The following is a 23,653-nucleotide window of genomic DNA, read 5'->3' on the forward strand; positions in this document are numbered from 1 at the left end:
ACAAAAGATCAATCCACATCGTATTGCTTTCAGTTGAAGAAGGTTTGATGTGCTGTTCAGCAGAGAAAATGATTAGAGAGTTCTGCGGAAAATGACTGATTGTGAAGCGATCGACCAACATTGTGCCCATGACGAAGTCCACGCTATGCTTTGAGGTAAAGCTACTCTCATTGTTTGCGTCATAAAAAAGTGACGAAGTGGATGGTAAAACTATTGGACGCCTAAGTCTAACTAACCTCCCATGAATACTTAGAGAGATATAAATTCAAAGTCAAAGTCATATAAGTCTTTATGTTGCTTTCCCCCTCCCAATACGTGCTTTAAACCAAGACCAGAGCTTTGTATGACAGTAAATAGCCATTAGTCACCAGAACGATCTGCCCACCACCATTATCATCGAGAGTAAAATTTGTAAACTTCACTGCACACTGCTATTTTTTCGCATGAAATTCTTCGAAAATGCCTCTTGGTGACTTTCAACAACTCTCCTCGACTCGCGGCCTCAAACACTGACAAGGCGAGTGCTGCTTTCTGTGCCTTTGCAATGTCTTTCTTCAGTTGTTTTCACTGTCTTTGATATTTACTTATTCAATTGCATCCAAGATTTGAAGAAAAGATAGGAAACAAAGCATTCATTGAAGTTGTGTTGAAATCTATGCTTGTTGTCGTTTGTTTTTCATTCGAATACATGACACAACGAAAAATGCACTAAAACGTTATAGAAAAATAATCATGAGATCTTTAAAGACCAAAGGAGCGGATAATCGGAGGCTGGTTTGGTAATGTCCGCGTCACCCCATTGTATTTTCATATACGTTTATGTCCGATGTCTTTATAATTACCGATCATCTGAATATAGATTTAAAAAGATGGAAATTGCACCATGACTTTACCAGTAGCCATCGAACCTATATTGGTCTTAGGAGATTCTTGGTTATCGTAAGGACTCGGTCGAGTATGTATATAGATTCTTATTTTGTGTCCGACTTCACTAAAGCTGCCACTGTTTTGTTTGATTAATTTCACCGCAACACCGCAACTATTAACGATTAAAGTCAACTTGGAAATGATGTATAGCATCACACTTCCAGAAGCGATCTTGGCATCGGGGTCAACGTCTCTTGTGAACGTGGTAGAACCATCATCATGTGTACGGAAACGATCCCACTTCAAGGGGAATTCCGGACCAGTTAAAAGTTAGTCTGAAAAGAAAGAGTAAAATTTTATATGCATATTACACAGGGAAAATTTGATCAAAATCGGATAAAGATTAAGGAACTTACGAAATTATCAATTTTCGGTAATTTTCACCAAACCGTTCTTGAACAATCAATATGAATAATTATGTAAAGGAGAAAGTTGACGATGTCGTCGCCCATACTTGCCAGACAATGTATGCATAAAATCGTGAAATTTCCCATTTTTGTATTTTTTGTGTGTGTCTTTGTTCAAGAGCAATTCTTCCCTAGTCTCAAATAATACTTTATGTGACTGACCACACTTGAAGTTATTAAGCCAGAAATAACATCGTGTTCAACACTTTTATAGCAGAAAATTTTAATTTCCTTGGGCTTTTTTGTACACAATCAATAGAATATTACGACTCTGGGTAATGACATCATCACCTCACCAATTTGTATATTCATATCAACTGTTTCACAATTTCATAATTTCCTTTTATATCCGATTTTAATAAGATCGTCACTGTCGTGCTTGTCGGATTAACTTATAACTGATCCGAAATTTCTCTTTAACCGAGAAGTTTTCCCAAACATATACATACGGCTTTCAGTGAATGCAAAAAAAGAAAAGAAAAGAAAAATAAAAAGACTAATGATACGGAAGAAGTTTAAGGAGAGTCGGACGATTCGTTCAAAAGGGTTTTTTTTTTTCTTAAAGTTATGATTATTCCATGGGCCGCTCTCACAAGATAAGCAGTCTACACATTTTTGTCTGCCACATTTAAGTTCACCTTAATCATAAAAAGACACACACACACACACACACACACACACACACGCTATTCAATTGTATGAAAACAAATTCACTCTATTTTATACTTCAATGCAAATGCACTTTACGTCGACATACCATTCTCCATGCCCTCTGGCGGGGCTGGGTCAAGCGTTCTTTCGATCTGTGATATCGATGACGCAGAACTTTAACATTAAATAAGATTATAACGCAATTATTTAGTTTGCAGCAAATCCATATAACCCCAACTCCTGCCTCATTTACACCACACCATTATTAAATCGTTACAACTCTAAAAACGATATGATTACTTCGAAGAAGGGCAATTTTTAAGTTAGTTGCACTAAAAACAAATCATTCATTGATTAGAATGATACGCATTACCCGCTTCTCTAAGAATGAGACCCACCACTGGCTGTCGGGCGGAAGCTCGGTAGTCCAGTGAGATATGACGCCTGTCTATAGTGATCAGGAGATTGTCGGTTCGATTCCAACCCGCGTATTAATGCATGAGCAAGATCTTTTTTTTGAATCATTACCACTACTAAAACACTGAATACTAGTACTCAGTGCTTATTTTCGTCCTTTAAGGGCAATTTGTTAATCAGTTGCAATAAAAAGATTCCCAGAATACAATTTCTTCTTTTTGAATCTATCTCATGACAGAAACTTTAGCGAAGATATATTCGAGTATAAGTGAATAGTATAGAGGTTGTCATCATCTCCGTATTTTAATTTTTGCGCTTTGACCATTGAAATATATAATTTTTTTTTTTTTTTTTTGCAGGAGGAGAGGATGAAAAATAAGAAACTAAGTCCCTTACTCTCTTTTTCTGGCTAGTGTTGAACATTCATCGCTTGTTTAATTGATTCAAATTTAATGTTTCATGAATTCTGTGTCAACATGATGTGGATTGTCACTTGTAGAGTGCCATCGTAGAGGTATCAGGACTGAGTGCTACAGAATTATAGAGGGTTCACCAAAATCAAACCTAAGATGAGAAAGAAAAAGATTTGGGTTACTTTTGTAATCGACCTAAAATTGATGATATTCTTGTGTTCGTACCAAGAGAATACTATTGTAAAACTTCGACATTCAGTGAATTTGTTATTTCGTTTGAATATTCAGTCATGACGAAACTTCATCAAAATGCTTATACTTCTTTTAACGATATCTTGCACATGAAATAGAATTGATCTCTGCTAAATCTGAATAGTCATTCTTGAGTTCACTTAAACATATGATTTGATAAGATATAACGAATAGTGCCATTCGTTTAGTTAGGTAACATATTTACCTACGCTAATACTTTTTTAATTCATGATTTTCACTATCGATAAGAAAGATGTCATATGAAACTCAACAAAGGATGAATAGAACAAAGGACGTTAGAGAATAGACTAACTGATAGAGACAAATTAAAGTTGGGGTATGTTTCAGCAAAAACAGTCAGTTAAATCTATACTTTCGATGATGTTGTCTCATACAATATGTGTATAGTTTTATTGAAAATTGTAACTTTTCTGTAAATCTCAAACTTTTGTTTTGTTTTGTAGACACTGTTGTCTCGTTGTCTATTTGCGTGGTTTTTTTAATGATTTATTGGACACTGATAAAATGTAAGTGATATCTGCAGCCGAAAATGGAAAAATGATAATCAAAATGATGTCTGATGAAGTATATTTCGGTTATTTGAATTCTTTTAATTGTTCAATTAATTTCGAGCAGTTTTAGCTATCCATAGAGACAGCTGTTTCGTCAAGTGTTAACATCGCAAAGGACATGTAGTGGTATCAATGTAATCAAAATTGTAAGAAGTGTATTTTTTTCCCTGAATGTTTGCTGTCATCTATGCCATTTTGCCCAAAGCGTCTAGGGGTTGAATTTCCGTATGTTACTCCTGTTCATACGTCCCTCTATTTCCTTGTCTTTTCTTCAGGTGTTAAAATATTACCTTTTCCCCACAACTATCATCTGTTTCTCTTGGCATGCTTCTGTCGAAGATCGCTGTCTCCGTTGTGCGTTTTTTTGTCTGCTATTTTGTCATCTGTTTGTCAGTCTTGTCCATTCCGTTTTGTCCTGTACAACCTTTTCTTCAGTAGCTGTTTTGTTGTCTGGTCTTGTTTCATGTCTGTTCGCGTCTATGAAAGTGTATTTCTCTGTTAATTTAATTTTCAGTGGGCTTCCAGACTTCTTTCTCTTCTTTTCATTTTTTTTTTTTTTTTGTATTTACGATGCTTCAATTTATCTTTCCAGAGGGTCCACATTCTACAAGCTCTGTCTTTTTAGTGGGTCCCTCCATTTCTTGCACTTTAAGCAACGATATACATGTACTTCCCTTTTTTACTATACAGTGTATAATTAAATTAGGTCCTCAATTGTTGTACAGTCTTTTCATTTCACAATGTTCTGTTTACCTTATTCTCTGTTATCAAAGAAAGTGAAACATATATGTTTTTGTCGAAAAATGAAATAAACTTTGAATTGAATTGAACTGAATTGAATTGAATATCAAAATACGGTTACTACAGTAGTACATACAAATAATTCATACTATTTACAATAACTACAGAAAGCAAAAATTAATGTAATTTTATCAGGCAAAGTAATAAATAAAACAAGAAAGTAAGATCGCAACAAAATTGATCGTATGAATATGAACAAGAAAGAAATAGAAAAATGCCTCTCATTGAACCTAATTTAGCTTCACAGATGTAATGTGATAATTTACATTTTCTTTCAATTGTAATCGCGTCCTTTAACCAAACATTTTTAAATAATGCAATACTAAGTGAACTTATCAAAATTGTTATATCATTTTAACCTAAGACTTCAACTTGATATGATGGATTTAGTATGAAATTACTCAATCAGATAGATTGTATCTCCTTTAGAATAGAATTATATTCAACACGTCTTATCGCAAGGAATATGTAATTGCTAAAGATTGCAAAAGTGATACCAATATATATAAAAAAACCGCATGTAACAAAATAATTATCGGTCTTTCTCATTATTGCCCTCTGTTTCAAGATTGTAAATAGAAAAGATTATTATTATTTGATGTACCAAATAAAACGATAAATATTTTCAAATGGCCAGCAATTTTTTTTCTCGAATTTTGGAATTGTTTTTATAGATATGGATAGCTGATAGACTCTGCTATCACATATGACAGACACCAAAAAGTCAAAAATGCTTCATGCTTGAGTGAGCAATGTCCACTTTCGTAAAGGGCGTGAAATTTATTGGTTGCGCAGGAATTTGCTATGCACCTTGGGTGAAGTGAAAGTTTGTGCGGGGGGAGTATGTGTGTGTGTGTGTGTGTGTGTGTGTGTGTGTGTGTGTGTGTGTTTGTGTGACGCGTCACAAATCTGGGAGGTGTATTTTATTGTTATGGGTCCATCGCTATAGGTACTTTGCTTCACTCCATTCATCCCACATTTCCTGGCCAAAAACTCTACCATTTTCTTGTGGGGTCACTCGTAGGCACACACAGGTCTATGCTACGCCATCGGCACCAGCCAAGTTCATAGTGAATACTTTTCATGTCCTTTACAGTACTCACCCAATTTAAGCATGAAATATATTTGGACGTTTTGGTGCATGTGACAGGAGAGACCTTCAGCTTACCATATACATTGTATTTTTTTTAAATCCAAAGAATTCACTTTTTTTGGAGAGGTTTATTGAAAAGTATCAGTTTTTATAGTACACCCTGTATATCAATCCCAGTTTAGTTTAGGAAAACTTGCTCAACTGATTTTGCCGTTGGGCAGCTGAAAAAGGTACAAAAAGAGCATGGTATTGCCATGTTATGAATTGAAGAAAGGTCTTTGATACCTTTGATCATTTAAAAAAAAAAATCTTCTTTATGTTTGAGATACTTATTCTTTGTAAAAAAAAAAAAGTTACTCGTATGACAAGTACTAATTTGTATGTTTACAAGGTCACGTTATTTAGTTTTATTTTGTTTGCGGATGACTTTTCTGTTTTAGTTTCTCAGAAGAGTCATCGTAACCTTTATACTCCGAAAATGAATTCAAAATTCCAGAGGTTATTATCTTGGTTTAAATGCATCAAATTATATCTGAATATTGGTAAACAATTTTCATGTAGCCTATTTCCAAACTAGGCACTCCAATGTTAATACACACATTGATTACGATGATACTTATGCTGCAATCTCATGTGGGGACATTGTGGTTAATCCAAATTGAAAGTATTTAATTCTGGAAAAGAAGGCTGTAAGAATTTGTATAAATTCGATAACACATACTGATCCTTTATTTCATCAATTTATAGTTCTCAAACTAGATGATATCAATGTTTTTCAAACAGCAACATTTGACATGTGTATGTATACAAAAAGAAATTACCTCAACATGTAGAAAATTATTCATTTATATCTATAGAATGGAAACCCGTACCTGCAATAACATTGTACTATTAAATGACCGAAGGATCTATAACGTATTGGCTCTCAAATCCTTACGATATAATGAATCTGATGTATGGAATGCTCCCCCTCATCATCGGAAGCAATTCACATTCTTCTTAAAACTTTTATATAGCAAAGCTAAAAATGATAGATAAATATTGTTCTTTAGATGAATGATCATATATATATATATATATATATATATAGAGAGAGAGAGAGAGAGAGAGAGAGAGAGAGGGAGAGAATTCACGTATTGGCTCCACGAAGAAATGAAGAAATAAACTGGTAATGCATTTTTTTGCCAATAAAGAATGAGTTTATTCGACTCAAATTTTTAGCGGCCTCCGCCTTCTTCAGGAGTCTTGACAATGACTCATTGTCAATGACTCATTGTCATTGTCAAGACTCCTGAAGAAGGCGGAGGCCGCTGAAAATTTGAGTCGAATAAACTCATTCTTTATTGGCAAAAAAAAAAGATGCATCACCAGTTTATTTCTTCATATATATATATATATACGTAATAACGTAGTTCTGCTAATTTATGATACCTTTAAGTATAATCACATATTTTGAAGTAAAATCAAACGAATATGCCATTGGTGATTCCTCCCTCACCCTCCTGCACTTCCACCCCCCCCCCTCATGAGTAAATCTTTGAGAATAGCTCTATGATCGTTTTGAAAAGGCTGTCATATCATCAAGTATCATTACATAATGTTTATCGTGATTGATATTATAAATATCCTGTACATACTTATGCATTATATATAATTTCTTTGTTTATTTGATGGAAGTGAAAATAAATTTGAATCTTGAATCTTGAAAAAGAAGGGAAAATGCAACACTTTACAATATCTTTTTTATTCAAGTAATTTCACAATTCACAATTTCTTAATTGGTGTCATTATCGTCATCCCATTGTCATTATCCACTTGATGATAATTGCCATTGTTCATCTCATTTTTATAATGATTACTTTTGTTTTATTTTTGATTTGATTCGATTTATTTCTGCTTAATTCCGTTACATCAGATATGATTGTGTACAAATCATTTATGAGAAAGAGTACAACGACACATAGTTTTTAGTACAAAACAAAACAATACAAACAGTTTAGGGAACTTAAACAGAAGGGTCTCTTTTACTTCACTTTTGACTTTTATCACTGATGTGGCGGTTATAATTATAGTGTCTGTAATCACATTGTATAAGAAGAAATAATATCATATTCCGTCGAATGACAATTTCTTGTCCTGACTGGCTTATAGCTTCTTATACCAGTACTGCAGAACTCTATATGACCTCTTGTGCGAACTTATTTCTTTGCTTGTTTGTTGGTTTGTGTGAATCTACCCAGAATTGTCGCTAACCTCATTATATTGTATGTATGATTATCATCGTCATATTTGCTATCACATACTCATCCATAACCATGTATTTGCAGCTTTGCACGCAAAATGACAAAGGACAAAATCGCCAAGTTTTAAAAGGATATACGATAGCTTCTAGGTCTTCCTAAAAGAGGCTCCATGAATGATTAGATATCTCCTTTTGTCATGACAAAGAAAACAAAACTCTTCCTGATTTGGGGTTCCTATTGCCTGTTATATCTTGCATCAAAAGTTCCTCCTCCAATGATTGGTTGGAAGAGCTTCTGATCACATTTATTTTCCAACTATTTCAGAGTGTTGGCTTGTTTAACACTCCATGCTACGCTATTTGAAAAATGACGTCACTTTTTCATGACGCCATTTTCCATATAGTAGAACAGATACATTATTTGTGAAATGATGTCAGAAAGTGATTGTGCCATGCTTCAATCGTACGGTCCTGCGCAGGATCCTTGCACAACATTACACCCACCAGGATCCCTGCACAACATCACACCCACCATACGACTTTTCGCCTCCTTCTTGTGTTTAATTTTTCAATCTGAAATATTGAAATATGAAAACAAATATACTCTGCCTAATGTCGCGTTTCTGGTTAAGACTTTGATGGGTCTCGGTGCCTTCAATAGTACTATTTTGAGTCACCTCTGCCCATAGTTTTAACCAATAACCCTCAAGGCAGAGCATACTATAATCATGATAATCATAAGATACTCTTATCCTCAATACCCTCAATACCCTTCGGAGCCTTCCTGATTTTGATAATTGAATGTTTGCCGCCCTAGCTTGATTTATTCATGTGTTGATGAAAGTTCTCCCACCATTCACGGATACACCTGGAATAGCTGCCTAAATAGTCACACCCGGATTGCCCGATTCCGTCACCATTGACCGTGGACACGATTAGCACGAGATTTATCATCGTGCATGCATGTAGCCATGCCCGTTGCAACTGCGCGGTTCGTGTTTATTACCGATATTCCGTTTGTGGGATTTCTTTACTCTGATGGTCATTCTTATCATAGCCCTTCCATTTTTACTCTATGAGGTAATTGCATTTATTTATACTACAATGAATGTGTACTTTTATGTGCGTTTAAAAATAAGTAAGCTAAGTAAGGATGATATAGGCCTATATACTAGTATGCACTATACGCAAGTGATTATAGGCCTCATGCATGTATACATGCACAGTGTATATATAAGATATGTAATAATGCACTGTATATCACTGCCTGTATGTTAGTTACCGTGAATTTCGTGTTACATAGAGTGCGACGTTGCGTGACTTTGCTATACATTGAATGTTGGACATTTTGCATATTCATATTCACTTCCAAGTATGTTACAGCAAAGAAATCTGTAAAGGATGTTAAGAGAATCTAAGTCGTAACCTGGGAATATGGGGGTACTGCGGTCGACCGTGAACAAAGGCGACCCTGTATTTATTTCATTCACCAACTTTCGATTTTGAGCTGTGTTTGAACAGGCTACATCAGGAAGTAGTTGCTCTGAATTGAAGTTTCCCAACAAAAATAATAATCGCGGCTGAAGATATCGCACACGAACACAATGATTGCAGTCGTTTGCTTAGGTCTTTCACTCTAACCATGGACGTTGTGGAGCAGTTGACAATACATTACTTATAAATATAATCCATGATTGAAAAAAAAAAGGTGTTCAAGAGAATTACATCATCGCTGTTATCATTACTTAAATCTGTGAGAGTGAAGCGTGAAATAAGGAGAAGTGTGGATGTTCTGCAGGTGGCAACTTTCGCCCAAAAACTTTTGCTAACTTTATACGAACTGAAACTTAGTATGTCAGTAAAGAGCAGAAATTGAGAATAGGGGTAAAGCTTACCCCTCCCGCTCCTACCAGAGAAGCCCCTGTGATGCTAACTTCCGTCACGAGCCAAATCAATGATGGCGAGTGGGTTTGGTGATTTACAAACTGTGTATACTGAAAAAAAAAAGGACAAAAGGAAAAAAATATTTTAATCGCCGGACAACGAACTTTCCATGAGTTGCGCTGATGGTTCTTCTTGTCTTCGTTTTTTTTTTTTTTTTTCGTTTTCGTGTGTGTTTTTCTGTGTCTCTTTGTGTGTATCCATCTGTGTCTGTGTGTCACCCTCGATCTGATTCGCCACAAACGCGTTGAGACTTTGTTCAGGAAAGTCAAAGTTCTGTCTCTCATCCTCGCTGTAGCGACTTTGTTGTCTAAATAAACACGGGGACGACGAAGAAAATGAAAGTCAGCAGGCATACGGTGTATTGATCAGAGTCGATTCCCATGCGCAAAACATGCTTGCCCCTCACCTGTCCTACGTGGAGTAGGCCAGGGACAAAATTTACTATTTTTCCTTTCTTTTAAAGGCTCCCTGCAATCCGAATGTATCACAATGTATGTTGACCTCTCTTAATGCCTTTTGGTCTGTGTATAACTAAATCACTAGATATTTCATGAAAATATGCTTCATACGTTTTTAAACATTTTTCTTAATTTTTTTCTGCACTCTGTTAAGCCCCATAGATTTAAAAAAAAAACTTCCAGATCATCTTTGTTCATAGTCCAGCCATGACATCACCTCGTAACACTTGAGTTAAACAATATATAGACACAGTTATGTGCCTTACTATTCATTGGTATTACTCAAAAAATGCACTTACTAACAAGAGCATACTCGTAATTGTGTTCTTTTTCATGCAAATATTTCTGATAAGTTTTAAAAAATAGCAATTCACAAGACTAGGCGGCGATCTCAAACTTTATAATAGGCTTTTGCTGTAGAAAATATGCCATGCACAGAATCGCTCTCTTTTTATTTTACAGTAATTCAGCATGCCTGTCATGCCTAAATTTAGTCGCTTTACAAATCCATCAGGCCTATAATCGTTGACAGCATTGTTGATGCCAAGAATGCAGTTCTTTTCTTCCTGAATTCGTGCCAATCAGGGAAATCAAACTTGTGAAGCTTTGTGCCTACGCGAATGGGCGTCTTTTGAGTATATGAGACGATCACCTCTGCAGTTGCTGCTAGTTTGTGATGACATGTTAGAAGGTTTGAAAGTCCATCAACTTTCTTATTTCCAGTCTAATAAGTTTTCTTCTTATATAATGAACGTTTGACTGTTCGATCGTTCCATTTATCCCAACCTTAATTATAGCGTAGTTTATGTCAGGATAATACTAATAATGGTGATGATGATGATGATGATGATAATAATAATAATAATAATGATAATAGTAATAATGATAATAATGATAATAATAATAATAATAATAATAATAATAATAATAATAATAATGATAATAATAATAATAATAATAATAATAATAATTATTATTATTATTATTATTATTATTATAATACGGTCTTCTTTATTCAGCGTATAACCTCTTCGGTGTTGCCACTGCCCTACCATTATCATTACCCCAGCTTTGCCAGGTACCCATTTATACACCTGGGTCGAGAGGGACATGGTGGGTACAAACATCTTGTCCAAGGACGCAAGCACTAGACGACGGGATTCGAACTCGGGTCCTCCTACTGAAAGTCAAAGGAGTCTTATGCCACAGTGCCCCCACAATGATGCGCATGTATAGGTCCTCCATGGTATAATCGTAATTCATAGCAGACTTTCCAAAAGTCCGGATCGCCCTCTCTCGCGCGTGTGAGTCGAACATTGCCGGATTGCGGGATCTGTTCATTCGTCGATTCTCCGATCTCCTTTTGAACTTCCCATGATCGGATCCCTCGATTTATTTAATAATTCAGAGGGAAAAACAAAAATCGGGGTCACCTACCCACCCTGACCAGCATTCGCTTTCCTCTTCTTCCTCGTTACACACACACATCCAGCTTCTTTTCCATTCAGTGCCTCGTGTGTTGTTGTTATCTTTACCTTTTTCCTTTCGATTCTCTAACCAAGCTGGTATCCCGTTCCAAGATAAGGTTTGTCCCCATGAGACCTTTCAGCAATTAAAGGGGAATTCCGGACCAGTGAAAAGTTTGTCTGATAAAAAGGAGTTAAATTCTATTTACACGACAGTGGAACTTTGATCAATATTGGATCAAATTCAGCGAAGTCGGAAACTTTTGAAGTTCATCTAATTTTCACTAACAGTCAAAATGAATATGCAAACGAGTGTTTATGGTGTCATCGTCTCGCACATTTTGTCATATAGTTTGTACACAACGTTTTCATTTGGGGGGGGGTTGTTTTTGTCTGAACACAATTATACCCCTGTTTCAAATCAATCAGGACGCAATATTTATGTGACTGATCATTATTTAAATCTATTCAGCGAGGAATAACATTACGTTGTAAACTACTTTGGCAAAAAAATATATCGAAATTTCGTCAGTTCTTTGTATACAATCAAAGGAAAATTGTGAGGTGATGACATCATCAGCCCACTCCTTGCATATTCATATCAACTGTTCGAAAACGGTTTCGTGAAAAACTGCGAAACTTCCCTTATATGTTTCTCCAATTTTGATCAAATTTTAAACCCTTGTGTTTATAATATTTTACTCTTTTTCTTTCAGACTAACTTTTAACTGGTTTGGAATTCCCCTTTGATGCTTGCTATTTCTCGAGTCTTCAGGTATCAAAATTCCGCAAGGCAATCTGTCAACATGTCAAGAGGTTGATGTTGGTCATCCTTGTCGGAGGTTGTCTGAGTCTTACTTAAGATTGCACGACTTCAGACCTATATATACTATTATATGTGTATTGTCAATTCGTTCACTAACAAGTGATGCTGCGAACGGTTTTTTTTTAAACAAACTTCATGGGGAGATAGAAACATTTTTTTTTTGAAAATTGTCTGTGTCTAAATCATTCAACGTGTTAGCCTGAAACACGTATACAATTTGCCGTGTCACTCTGTATTTAAATTGCAGTAATACGTGATATGTAAATGTATGCAAACAGAAGTGTACGAATTTCATGAGAATAGATTGTAAATAAAACCAGTTATGGGGAATTTTCATGTTTCACATGTTCTCATAAAGCAGTGATGTTGCATGCAAGATGAATTATTGTTGAGATATGAGGTGGTAAAGTCGTCACCTCACAAACCTCACAAATCTTGCATAAATTTCGTTTGTTGAAAGGAAACCAATGGGAGTATTCTTGCTCATTTGTTTCACAGTTCAGCAGTGTTATAGGTCCTAACACTCACGCAAGGAGAGTTCTTAGATCATCACGGGAGGATCTATATGTAATACCCTCCATTTCAACAAACTATTATGGCAAACGTAGTTTCAGGCATGCCGCCCCAGAACTGTGGAACAGCATCCCAAGTGATATAAAACATGCGAGTTCCATCAATAAGTTCAAAACGTTTTTAAAAACGTATCTGTTCAGAAAGTAACATAGTGATTGTCGATGATGATTTATGCAGCATTCTACTGTTTCTGTAAAATTTTATCTTTTTTGTATGTTTCTTTGTCTCCCTCCAAAGCGCATAGAGACCTTGCCAAAGGTATGCGCTATATACGAACGGTGATAATAATAATAATAATAATAATAATAATTAGCTTTTAAGGGGTAGTGGTATTGCAGCTAGCTAATTAGGGACCAAAACACAAATTTACGGAACTGTTGTACGTTTCATAATGACATCATTCATTAATCACTTGCTCATGTGCAGCCATTATCACCAATTCTTCAAAAAGATGTGAAACATTCAATGAAATCCCGAAACCATGGTATAACGTTCCTATATCATACGTCGCATTTCAATGAAACTTGTACCTTTCCGTGCGTGGCATTACGTTCTATATATTGAAGTCAGTTTCAAGATTGAAAACATAGGATTCTATAATCTTATTTCGAGGCAATCAACCCATAACACTTTGAAATAAACGTATATTACAGGTACGCAATGTGTTAAATAAAAGTCATATGGGAGATATGAAAGGTTTTGGCAACAGAATCTTTTTTTTTCAACTTTGAAAGGATTTGACTGTAGTCAAGTAAGGATCATATAAATAGTTAGCAGAGTTGTTATAATTTGTAACTTTGTGTCGGTGTTGAAATGTCACGGATAAGATTCGGCAAAATCGTCAGAGGTATCAATGTAGGACTATTTAAAGCTCACAGTCTCTTCTGCTGATGTCTATGCCGAATATGACTTTGGAGCCCAAGCCGGTGGTGAACGGGTCGTGGGCAGGATTCGCACTGGAAGTTTGACACTGGTTAGTGCGGATCGAGGATGCTGAAGACATTCCCTTCTTCTTCTGCATTTTGCCTCCTCATTATGTTGTCTGTTCTGCTGCGTATGATAGGAGCTGGTTCCATTGCGGATGGCAGTCCCCAGGCTTTCCTATTGTTGGGAATAATGTTCCCATGCAGATGGCTTGATGTTAGTTTGAGCCAGGGTTCATTCGAAGTGGTCTTCAAAAAGAAATTTCTGTCCTCCTATGGAGATAAAGTATAGAGTATAGTTGGAAACAACATTTTGGCTAAATATTTGACACATTATTTTCTTCGAACTCTACATATTTCTGTATTTCGGCGTTGTAATTTCAGATAGCTTTAGCTGAGGCTCTTTTTTTTTATCAAACCGTCTGACAAACTTTCCTCTGACATGACCACTTTTATCATTAAAGTCTACAGAACTATAATTAAATGACTGAGCTTCAACCAACCTTGAATTGTAGAGGGCAAGCTTTCGTCCTCTCCTGAGGACTTTCTCAAGCCTAATGCAGTGGAGTGTTGTCTTGCTGCCGTTGCCTGTCTTTATTAATCACTGGACCATAGATTGGTGAAAGGGTATATCCCGAGTCTCTGTTGAGACTCAACAGAGACTCGGGATATACCCTTTCACCAATCTATGGTCCAGTGAGGTGGAAGGCGTCCACCTCCCTGCTAAGAGTAATGAAATGACGCAATCCAAAAAGAAATACAATATCAAACAACTGGTAAGATTGTATGTTCTAGTACACCATAAAGAAGAAAACCATGATACCTGGTGAACATGTTGCTGCACTGTGAACAAATTCATTAATGACACATGATGATTGTGTGCATGTTTTATGCGAGAGATCGGTTCCGATCTGAACATGCGCGGTGTCTTATTGTTAAGTGTATAATGTGAAAGAGATGACATTTGCATCTCAGCCCTAATTTCTTCCATAAACAATTGCATATATATATATATATATATATATATATATATAAAGCGTTCCCGAGGTCACCTTCATAATAATGGGTAGTTGTATACCAATTTAGTTGTGAATGAATAATCAAATATTGTATATACACTTGTTCAAGACTCAACTTAACTTAAGAGAAAATAAAATACAACTTTGCTGATTGGGTTGTACTAAAACATGATAGGGAGAACCGTGGGGGAAAATAGTATGGTAATAGCAGACATGGTAAAAAATTGAAATTATGATCATATGATTATCATTATTCTATGTCAAATGCTACCAAGACACTTATACTACCGTTCTGTCGGAAGAGGAGAACAGTATTAAACGGATGGGCTTGTAATAATTACACAGGCAGACAAAATTGATTATGGCAAAATCGTGATTCCGTTGGCAGTCTGTATTTTCCAAATGATGAATTCTTCTAAAACAATTTATTTACGAGAATTAAAGAATTGTATCTATCCTCGCCCTTTCCCCCTCCGCAACAACTTTCCTCCATGTCACACATAATGCACACGCACACAACCGCACATGCCAAGCTCCTTGCACGTATTATACAGAGAGAGTGGGGGGGGGGGGGAGGGGAGAGCAAGGAGGAGGGAGGGACACTTCAGATTATGTTTGCCAAACAAAGTGCCCTTTGAGGTCACAGATGAAACAATGAAACGAACTTCAGGAGTCATCAAACTTTTACCACACACAAAAAAGTCGATCATAAATCCTCCTACTTCAGAGATGGGTAGATTTTTTTTCTCTCTCTGCTGACACTGCAAATCATGATTATTCAAAATTTGAGATAATTATCATTTGTTAGGGATAATATGATACTTAACCTATCCATTTCATTTTTTTTGGGGGGGGGAACGTTAACATCACAGTTGCTTACTTTGCAACTTGAAATCCTTCAAACAAACGATTGCGCACCATATCAGTGCAGTCACCAATCTTTTTATGTTAAGTACAACTGTGAGGCTCTACTATCTGGATTTCTTCATAATATATAGGAATCATAATCATTTTGATTCGAATTTAACTGAACAGACATCAAATCAAATAACTAAAATCATCCCTTTTTATCTTGTATTTTCAGGAATGGTGCTACAGTCAGCTAGTTCAAAGTCTGAGACTGCAGACGTGAAGAGATCTTCCTGTAACAAACAGCAGCAACCTACGAGCACCACGCTCAAGTCGCCGAAACCGCCGCGCCAGCGGCGGAAACCTCGAGTGCTCTTCTCGCAGGCACAGGTGTATGAGCTCGAGCGACGCTTCAAGCAGCAGCGCTACCTCTCGGCGCCCGAGCGCGAACAGATGGCCAACGGACTCAAGCTGACGCCGACCCAGGTCAAGATTTGGTTCCAGAATAGGCGTTACAAGAACAAGAAACAGCGTGACACGAAGACCATAGAGCTGGGAACCGCCACAGCTGTGGCGGCGGCGGCAGCAGCTGCCGCTCGACATCAGCAGAATTCCGACCAGTATCCACCCCGCCGGGTGGCCGTGCCCGTGCTGGTTCGAGACGGAAAGCCATGTCCTCTCAACGCCAACCCTCCACCTTACTCGTACTCGTGTGCAAATTACACATATTCCACCGGCAACGGGGGAAGCCCGGGCCCCCAGTACAGTAGCAATTCGTGCAGTTACGAATTCTCGTCAGCGGGTACGCCGTCGCTACCGTCCAGCCAATACACCGACTCATCCGCACCTCAGCATGGCAGCAGGACTTGGTGAAAGATGCGGGTTCGAACCCCATGTAGAATGACAGCTTACCTATCCTTTGCTACCACAGTATCTGCGTCGTTGAGCCAGCGAATCAAGCCGCATGCAGATCTACCGCTGCAAAACGTCCGCCCTCTCCACTCTTTTTGTATCATAAACGCACCTTGGCTTGAGATAGACTGACGTTGATTTACATTGCAGCAGGCAGGGAGGTTAAAAGCAGCGAGTGTGTCTGAATTCCCCCTTTCTAAAATAGGGACGGACCGTGTGCTGCGAGAAGAGTCGACTGCATTCTATTTATACACTGGAGAATGAATAGTTGAAAGTGCCTTCGATCTTCTTTATTCTAAAATTGTACAGTTTTCTTATGCAAGATTTTCCTTTCAGGTTCAGATCGCATCTAGAGATCGTGTAGACTTTGTCAAAAACGACAGGTGTCGGGTTATTACATTTTTTTTTCAAAGTACAATGCACATGTACTTGAAATACACATCACGAAACTACATGTAGCTTGGGAGAAAGAGGTAATTGCAGTGAACTATATGATTAGCCTGTACATGTATATCCTTAGATAGTGCAAAATTCTTGCCATAATTTGTTGTCTAACGTTTCTTTATAACTTTAGCTGCTCCCCTTGTTCAACCACATAGAAATCTACAAGACTACAGTGTAGGTCGCAGTCGCCTGGCATTTTCTATTTTGTTTATTCCATTGTCAACCTTATTTCTGTCCCTTGTTATTTAGATTTACTATTTTTTCTACAAATTTGAAATAAATGAATAGTATCACATTGAATGAATGTCTATAGATATGCCTTAAACCACTTTACTGATTATTTGCCCATGACAAATTACTTCATGTGTTCTGTTGTTATGTATTATTTCTTCAAAATGTATTGTTTTACATGAATCGGGTACATCATTCAAGTTTATGTAAGATACATAATTCTATACCAACTGAAGACACTGTGTTTATTTCTGAGCGTTTACTAGTGTTTATTATTAATATTGTATTTGCATGTTCTTGGCTTGCTATTTGACATTGAATTGCCATAATAAGCCACATGATGAATAGGTCCCTAATTAGTCATGGCATAAGCGGGCTCGGGTCTCATGCTTGTGAGTATTAAAAGACGGCTAAAGATAGAGAGAGTTGGCTTAAGTGTCAAATGTTAGATGAAGGTGTTCGCAATGAAATTTTACATTTTCAAATGTTGTCGAGATACCGTCATGAAATGATAATCAACCGGATCTGCTACTTGCACACATGTTCATTTCACAATAGATATCAATTTTGTAGAGGTTACTGTGTTTATGAAACCAATACGTTATAATACTTGTGGTAGATACCTTAAACAAAGGATTCGAGAACATGCACTCTCCTCTATAAGGAAGCACTAAATTCTGTTGTGATATTTTGTAACTAATTCTTTTTCACTTCTTTACGCAACTATTGTAAGATGTCTAAAATGAAATTATGTAATATTTTCTCTGAATTAATTGAATCAAAATACTTCTTGCTGCGTTTTGAGGAACGGAAATTCGGTATTAATCATGGCAGTCGAAGATGTCGGAAAATTGGTGTGATATAAGTAGTGGTTGTATCGAGATCACGTGTAGTCTGTGGTCAGTTTGTGACTGTAATGATCATGACTAATGTACTGATATACTGACTAGTGGGGCTTAACTGCAAATTCACGTACATGTATACCGTGCTAAGTAGCAGTGACTTTCATTAAGAAGAAATTGTGGTCCAGTGGCAAGGACCTTTTGAACTTTAAAAGGGAAGGTTTTTAGTTCAAATCTTGCCCGATGTTCATGCACATACTTGACCAAGACCACAAGAAGACGGTTTACCCACGTTGGCGGTATCATATTGATACCCGGGCCCAGCAAACCAGTACTAACACACATGCTTAGGACAAACTGTGGGAAACAATACTGGTAATAACAGTAATGATAAAAATAGAAATTATGATGATGATATGATTAGCATTAGTTTGTAGTCCAACGCCATAACAAGATAGTTCTATCGGAAAGGGAGACTAAGGAAAGGGTTGTAATAATTACACACGCACACAAGTCATGATTCCTTCAGCACAATGGTTCACCATAAAGTCTTTCTTGCAAGAATACATGAGCTGTATAGACATAACCACGATGTAAATCTCTACAAGCTACGAGCTTACTCCGGAGCCGTCGTTTCTTGTTGTTCTTGTTCTTGTTTTGTTTCTTTTTGAAGGTGTGTGCACGAGCAAAAACCACCTGGTTGGAGGGGGTGGGGTTGGACTGTAAGCAAATCCCTCGGAAAAACTGTGGGTTTTAGAGAATTAGTTTGTTTATTTGTTTTATAAATTTATATATTCCTAATCTTTTGTCAGGGTAGCCCATTCACTAATGTTGGGTTTTCCCCTAAGTATTTCAATGTTTGTTTGTTTGTTGTTGTTTTTTCTATCCAAAAAGCAGATCTAGATACTGCACCCCACCCACTTTATATTTCTGAGTCATTGACGAGTGCGGTTGGGCCTGCAGAACATGAGAGAACAGGTTATTTGGGGGGTGGGGAAGGGTTGTTTTCTGTTTTGTTTAGTCTTCCTTGGTGTATTTATAATGACACCGTTTCATTACTCAATTAATGACTGACATGTCGTGTTTTTTTTACCAAGTTAATCATAGGTATGCCTATCGCGCACAACAAACATACACACACACACACACACACACACACACGCATATACTAACACATCAATCGACACGCGCATACGATATTATACGAAGGAACACAATAGCACAAAATAGAACAGGTCAGGTGACGTCATGACTGAATCAAATAACCCGGCATGAGATTGCCGATGACGTCACTGGTATACTCAGCCGTGCAAGAATTCACTTTAATATACAGATACCCTGACATTACCAACAGCCGCCTGGTTGTACACATGTAGTCAATGGCGTTTTGAGTTGTCGGTCCTGACTGTCTAAATCAAATTGATGATTTAAATTCAGTTCAGGGACTAAAAACAAGAGCGAGCCAATCCGTGTATTGTAATAACAATATGTGTGTACGTTCGGTTTGAATTCCGATGGCTCTTAATTGGTGCACGCGGATCTTGCGTAATCCATTGATTGTATGACTAGATTATTTTCCACTACCTTGGTGAATTTCGGCCATCGTGTCACATTATAACTCTTGATTACGATTTCTGCACGACAATCACATCGTAACTTATTTTTGCTGGACATGTAATAAAATAACAAACAGAAACGAAAACTGTTTGGGACCCCGTGTCCATTTTATCGTGATGTTAGAGTCATATTCATAATGATAGAATCTGACGTGGTGGAAAGAGAGAGAGAGAGAGAGAGGGAGGGAGATTTAGAAAAAAAAAAGAATATTCTCGCGATAATATTTTGACAGTGAGTCAGGAAAGAGCTTACCGTCGTGAATTAATGATGTAAATAATGACTAAGTGTTCTTAAAATAAAGCGTATTTCAAAATTAAAGAAGAGAGTAGATTATTTTTTGGATAACCGCATGATACAATCCATACTGGTGAGGAAGTAATACGCCAACGTAAACTCTTGTAAAAATCATAAGTACTTCGATTTGCCGTGTCCGATTTGGCACTTCGTGTGTTGTGAAAGGCCGCACTGTCAACAAACATTAAGTGCGTGTCTGCTTGCTCCGATTGAGACCTTGCGAATTTCTCAAGAACTCGTAATACATTTCCGGCCTAAATGCCCCCGCATGCAACGCGACTTTTGTTTCGATTTCCGACCAGCTCATTTGATTTTCTCGCTCCAAAAAAAAATGGCAAAAAATGGCCGATCAAGTCATCGATCAACACTCCTCGGTCATGTTGTCAAGAGATGAAAAAGAATTGGGGTATTAAAAAAACATAAATTGCAACAGTTGTGTGATCTTTCATTGTCTATCATTACAGCAGTTTTGTTCTACTTTTTTCATAAACTGATAATAACCATCACTTTATGAAACGCTGAGGTCCGAATGCACAAAGGTGTGTATACATCGAATCCATCGTTTAATTGCGATCTAGACTAAAACAAACACGAAATAAGCCTACTTTACTCATGCTTTACGTTTCCGTCCGTTCACTTATATAAGCCAGTTCGGAGTTAGCCCATGTGCACATTGGTACAGGTGTACCGTACAAATGGTCTTTTTTATTCTCTCAGTTGGTTAGGCACTTTACTATTTTTCAAAGTGACATAACGCATAAGCTTAACCGACGTAACAATTTATGGAATCCATCAGTCATGTTCAAACAAAAGACAACCAGCGCAGACCAAGTGACAGATTGGTCTGTCAGTTACCACTTGGGGAAAGCGTCCATTGCATAATTTCACATTGAATGTATTAACAAACTTTTTCTTATACTATACTCTTACTAAAATATACCCGGCTTGCTGTCAGGTGAATGAGCTGGCAAGCACCATTTACATGTACAATGTTACATGAATAATTCTTAAATTACAAATGCTAATCTCGGTGAATCTAAAAATCGAATGGAAAAAACAAACAAAAACAATTGACTAATTTCTGTTCATACGCAAGGTGGAACTCTGAACAAGTTTATTGGATGTGTGTAGTTAGCATCCATTATATGCAGTCGAATTTGTAACGTCCATTGGTAGTAAGACTGACGAACAAGAACAGTTGCGTGTCCATTACACGCTATATGTGCATAATAATGACACACCTTTACCCGCAGTAGGACCCTATACATACAACTGTCAAGTTGACGAACATTTGACACGCAATAAGAAAGTTCCCGCATTTAAACTTTTCAAATGCTTTCACCGAATATAATATATAGATAGAATCATGACATCACTTCACAACTTTCCAGGTTATTTGGACAGAAGGAATAGGCCTACAATAACACCCGAGTGTTTGGTCGATGATATTAGCAAATACAAAACCACTTTGACTCTGTTTGTTGCCGTTGCTAGATTACGAGAAGACAGCAAATACTTGACGCGCATGATACAACTCATTCTACATATTTTCATGTTAAAGATATTTTTTTAAACGTAATTGTATCTAGCAAAGATTTAATAAACAGGTAAATGCAAGGCTTGTAAGATGACGATATCATTACCACCTACAGTTTCCAAATGTGATTTACTCTAAATATCACTGTGTTTTTTTAAAGATGGGAAATTCTGGAACTCCATAACTTTCCCATAATAGCGTGGTAAATCCGATGTTGATGAATCCTCCGTGATTCTGACAATCTGATATGACTCTGTTTATCAATTAAGTTGACTATGATGTAGAATTGGACTGAATACATGTATAGTGCTTGCAAAAAAAAATTTTTTGGTACTTTCTCATTATTGCTGTAATGCAGACAAACAAACAAAAGAAGAACAGTAATGTGATGGTACCGCTCTGGAAAAGCTTTAAAAATGCACTTAATGCCTCCCCCAAGATGCATTTAATGTATGTTCAAGTCTGCTTACACTAGTAAGAGAGTGCTGTCGGTCCAAGGTGAACGGTGTGATTTTGATCCTGTTCCTCATGTTGTTCGTTGTTTTTGTAGTTACAGTGGTGAATGCATTGCAGCAATGTAGACCGGTTCTGTAATGAATTCAGACTTTATGTATGCTCTGTTCACAAAAGTTGCCCTTAACAACCACAAAGCTTGCAGGAGGCTTGCCCTACCTAGCAACAGGAGGGAACAGGTGTATGAAATGCTTCGTTACTATAAGGCCGTAGAAAAAGAAACATCCATTATTATGTAATACATAACAGAACGTGCTATTCCAAAATGTGATAACCTGTGGAATATTAACACTTAACATGTTATCTTGATTATACAGGCGTAACATGCAAGAAGCAGATGTCATGTGTGTTGTAGCCACCTGCTCATGAGTATTGTACTCACGTGCGTGTGTGTGAAATTAATCATTAGGGCCTATGTGTGCACGAGAGTTTGTGCGCAGTTTTCGATGCAATCAAGGAGCTCAATGTATTGTGTTTGAAGCTTCTTGATGCAATCTCGCAATCACGTTCTTCCTCGTATCGCGTCTTGAAGACGGGAGAAATCCCCAAAAGCAAATAGAGAAAGTTACACAATGTATCAGTCAAGGGTATCGTTAACAGTTACTATTAGAAATTAGTCGTACTGCTTCACTCGTGGTAGTTTTGCGACATTGTTTAATGACCGTGATAAGCATAGGGGATTTCATATAACTGCACTGTAAAACGAATTGGTGCTTCTCTCTAAGACTACAGTATTCTTGCACACAGACACACTCGTGCGATTTCAAACACAAATGGCATGATCTCGTGTTGTTCACAGAGAACCAAAAATATTGTGTGTGCTATCAATGTTATCGTAAAGCCCTTAAGTAAATCTCTAATTGTCTCGACTATGCCCAGAAAAATAACGACTCTGCCAAGTTTTAGAGCACACCGTGTGGGAACATTCGGTCGCATGGTCCCGATTCTGGAAATTCTCCCGGACGGAAATATTGGATTTCACGAGAAGCTAGAGAGAATCTACATGGGTGTATGCGTGAGAAGAATAATGAGTTCTTTTATTTGAGCATAGAAACAATGATTTCCGTGTTTTAGTTATAAATAACCAGGTGGTATGGGAAATTCTTTGCATTTATTTTCAAGCTTTTCTGAAGATAACCGTGTTTGGTGGAAACTGTCACATTCGGGAATTAATGAAAGCCATATGATATTGAGATGACGAGCTTACAACATTTTGTATTTGATAATAGTCCATGTTATAATGGGGTTATTCTATAATCCTCCAGTTTTATCATATCCAAAGGGGCGTTCGATCTCCATGAATATCGATATATATATATATATATATATATATATATATATATATACATATATATGTATATATATATATATATATATATATATATATATATATATATGCATATATATATATATATATATATATATATATA

The 23,653-nt window shown here is 36.9% G+C and overlaps 1 protein-coding gene across 1 annotated transcript in view; it reads left to right on the forward strand.

The window, feature by feature from the left end:
- The window catches only part of LOC139715709 (uncharacterized), a 34,355-nt gene extending 14,391 nt beyond the window's left edge, over positions 1-19,964 (forward strand). The window contains exon 2 of the mRNA XM_071627261.1: positions 16,069-19,964. Within this exon, the coding sequence (XP_071483362.1) occupies positions 16,069-16,706 (638 nt within the window). The 3' untranslated portion in view covers positions 16,707-19,964. The remainder of the gene's footprint in view (positions 1-16,068) is intronic.
- Positions 19,965-23,653: the final 3,689 nt, after the last annotated feature.

Source organism: Diadema antillarum, unplaced genomic scaffold (genome assembly GCF_040938485.1).
Source record: "Diadema antillarum isolate AM-2024a unplaced genomic scaffold, OU_Dant_1.0 scf00000053, whole genome shotgun sequence".
Classification (NCBI taxonomy): Eukaryota; Metazoa; Echinodermata; class Echinoidea; order Diadematoida; family Diadematidae; genus Diadema; species Diadema antillarum.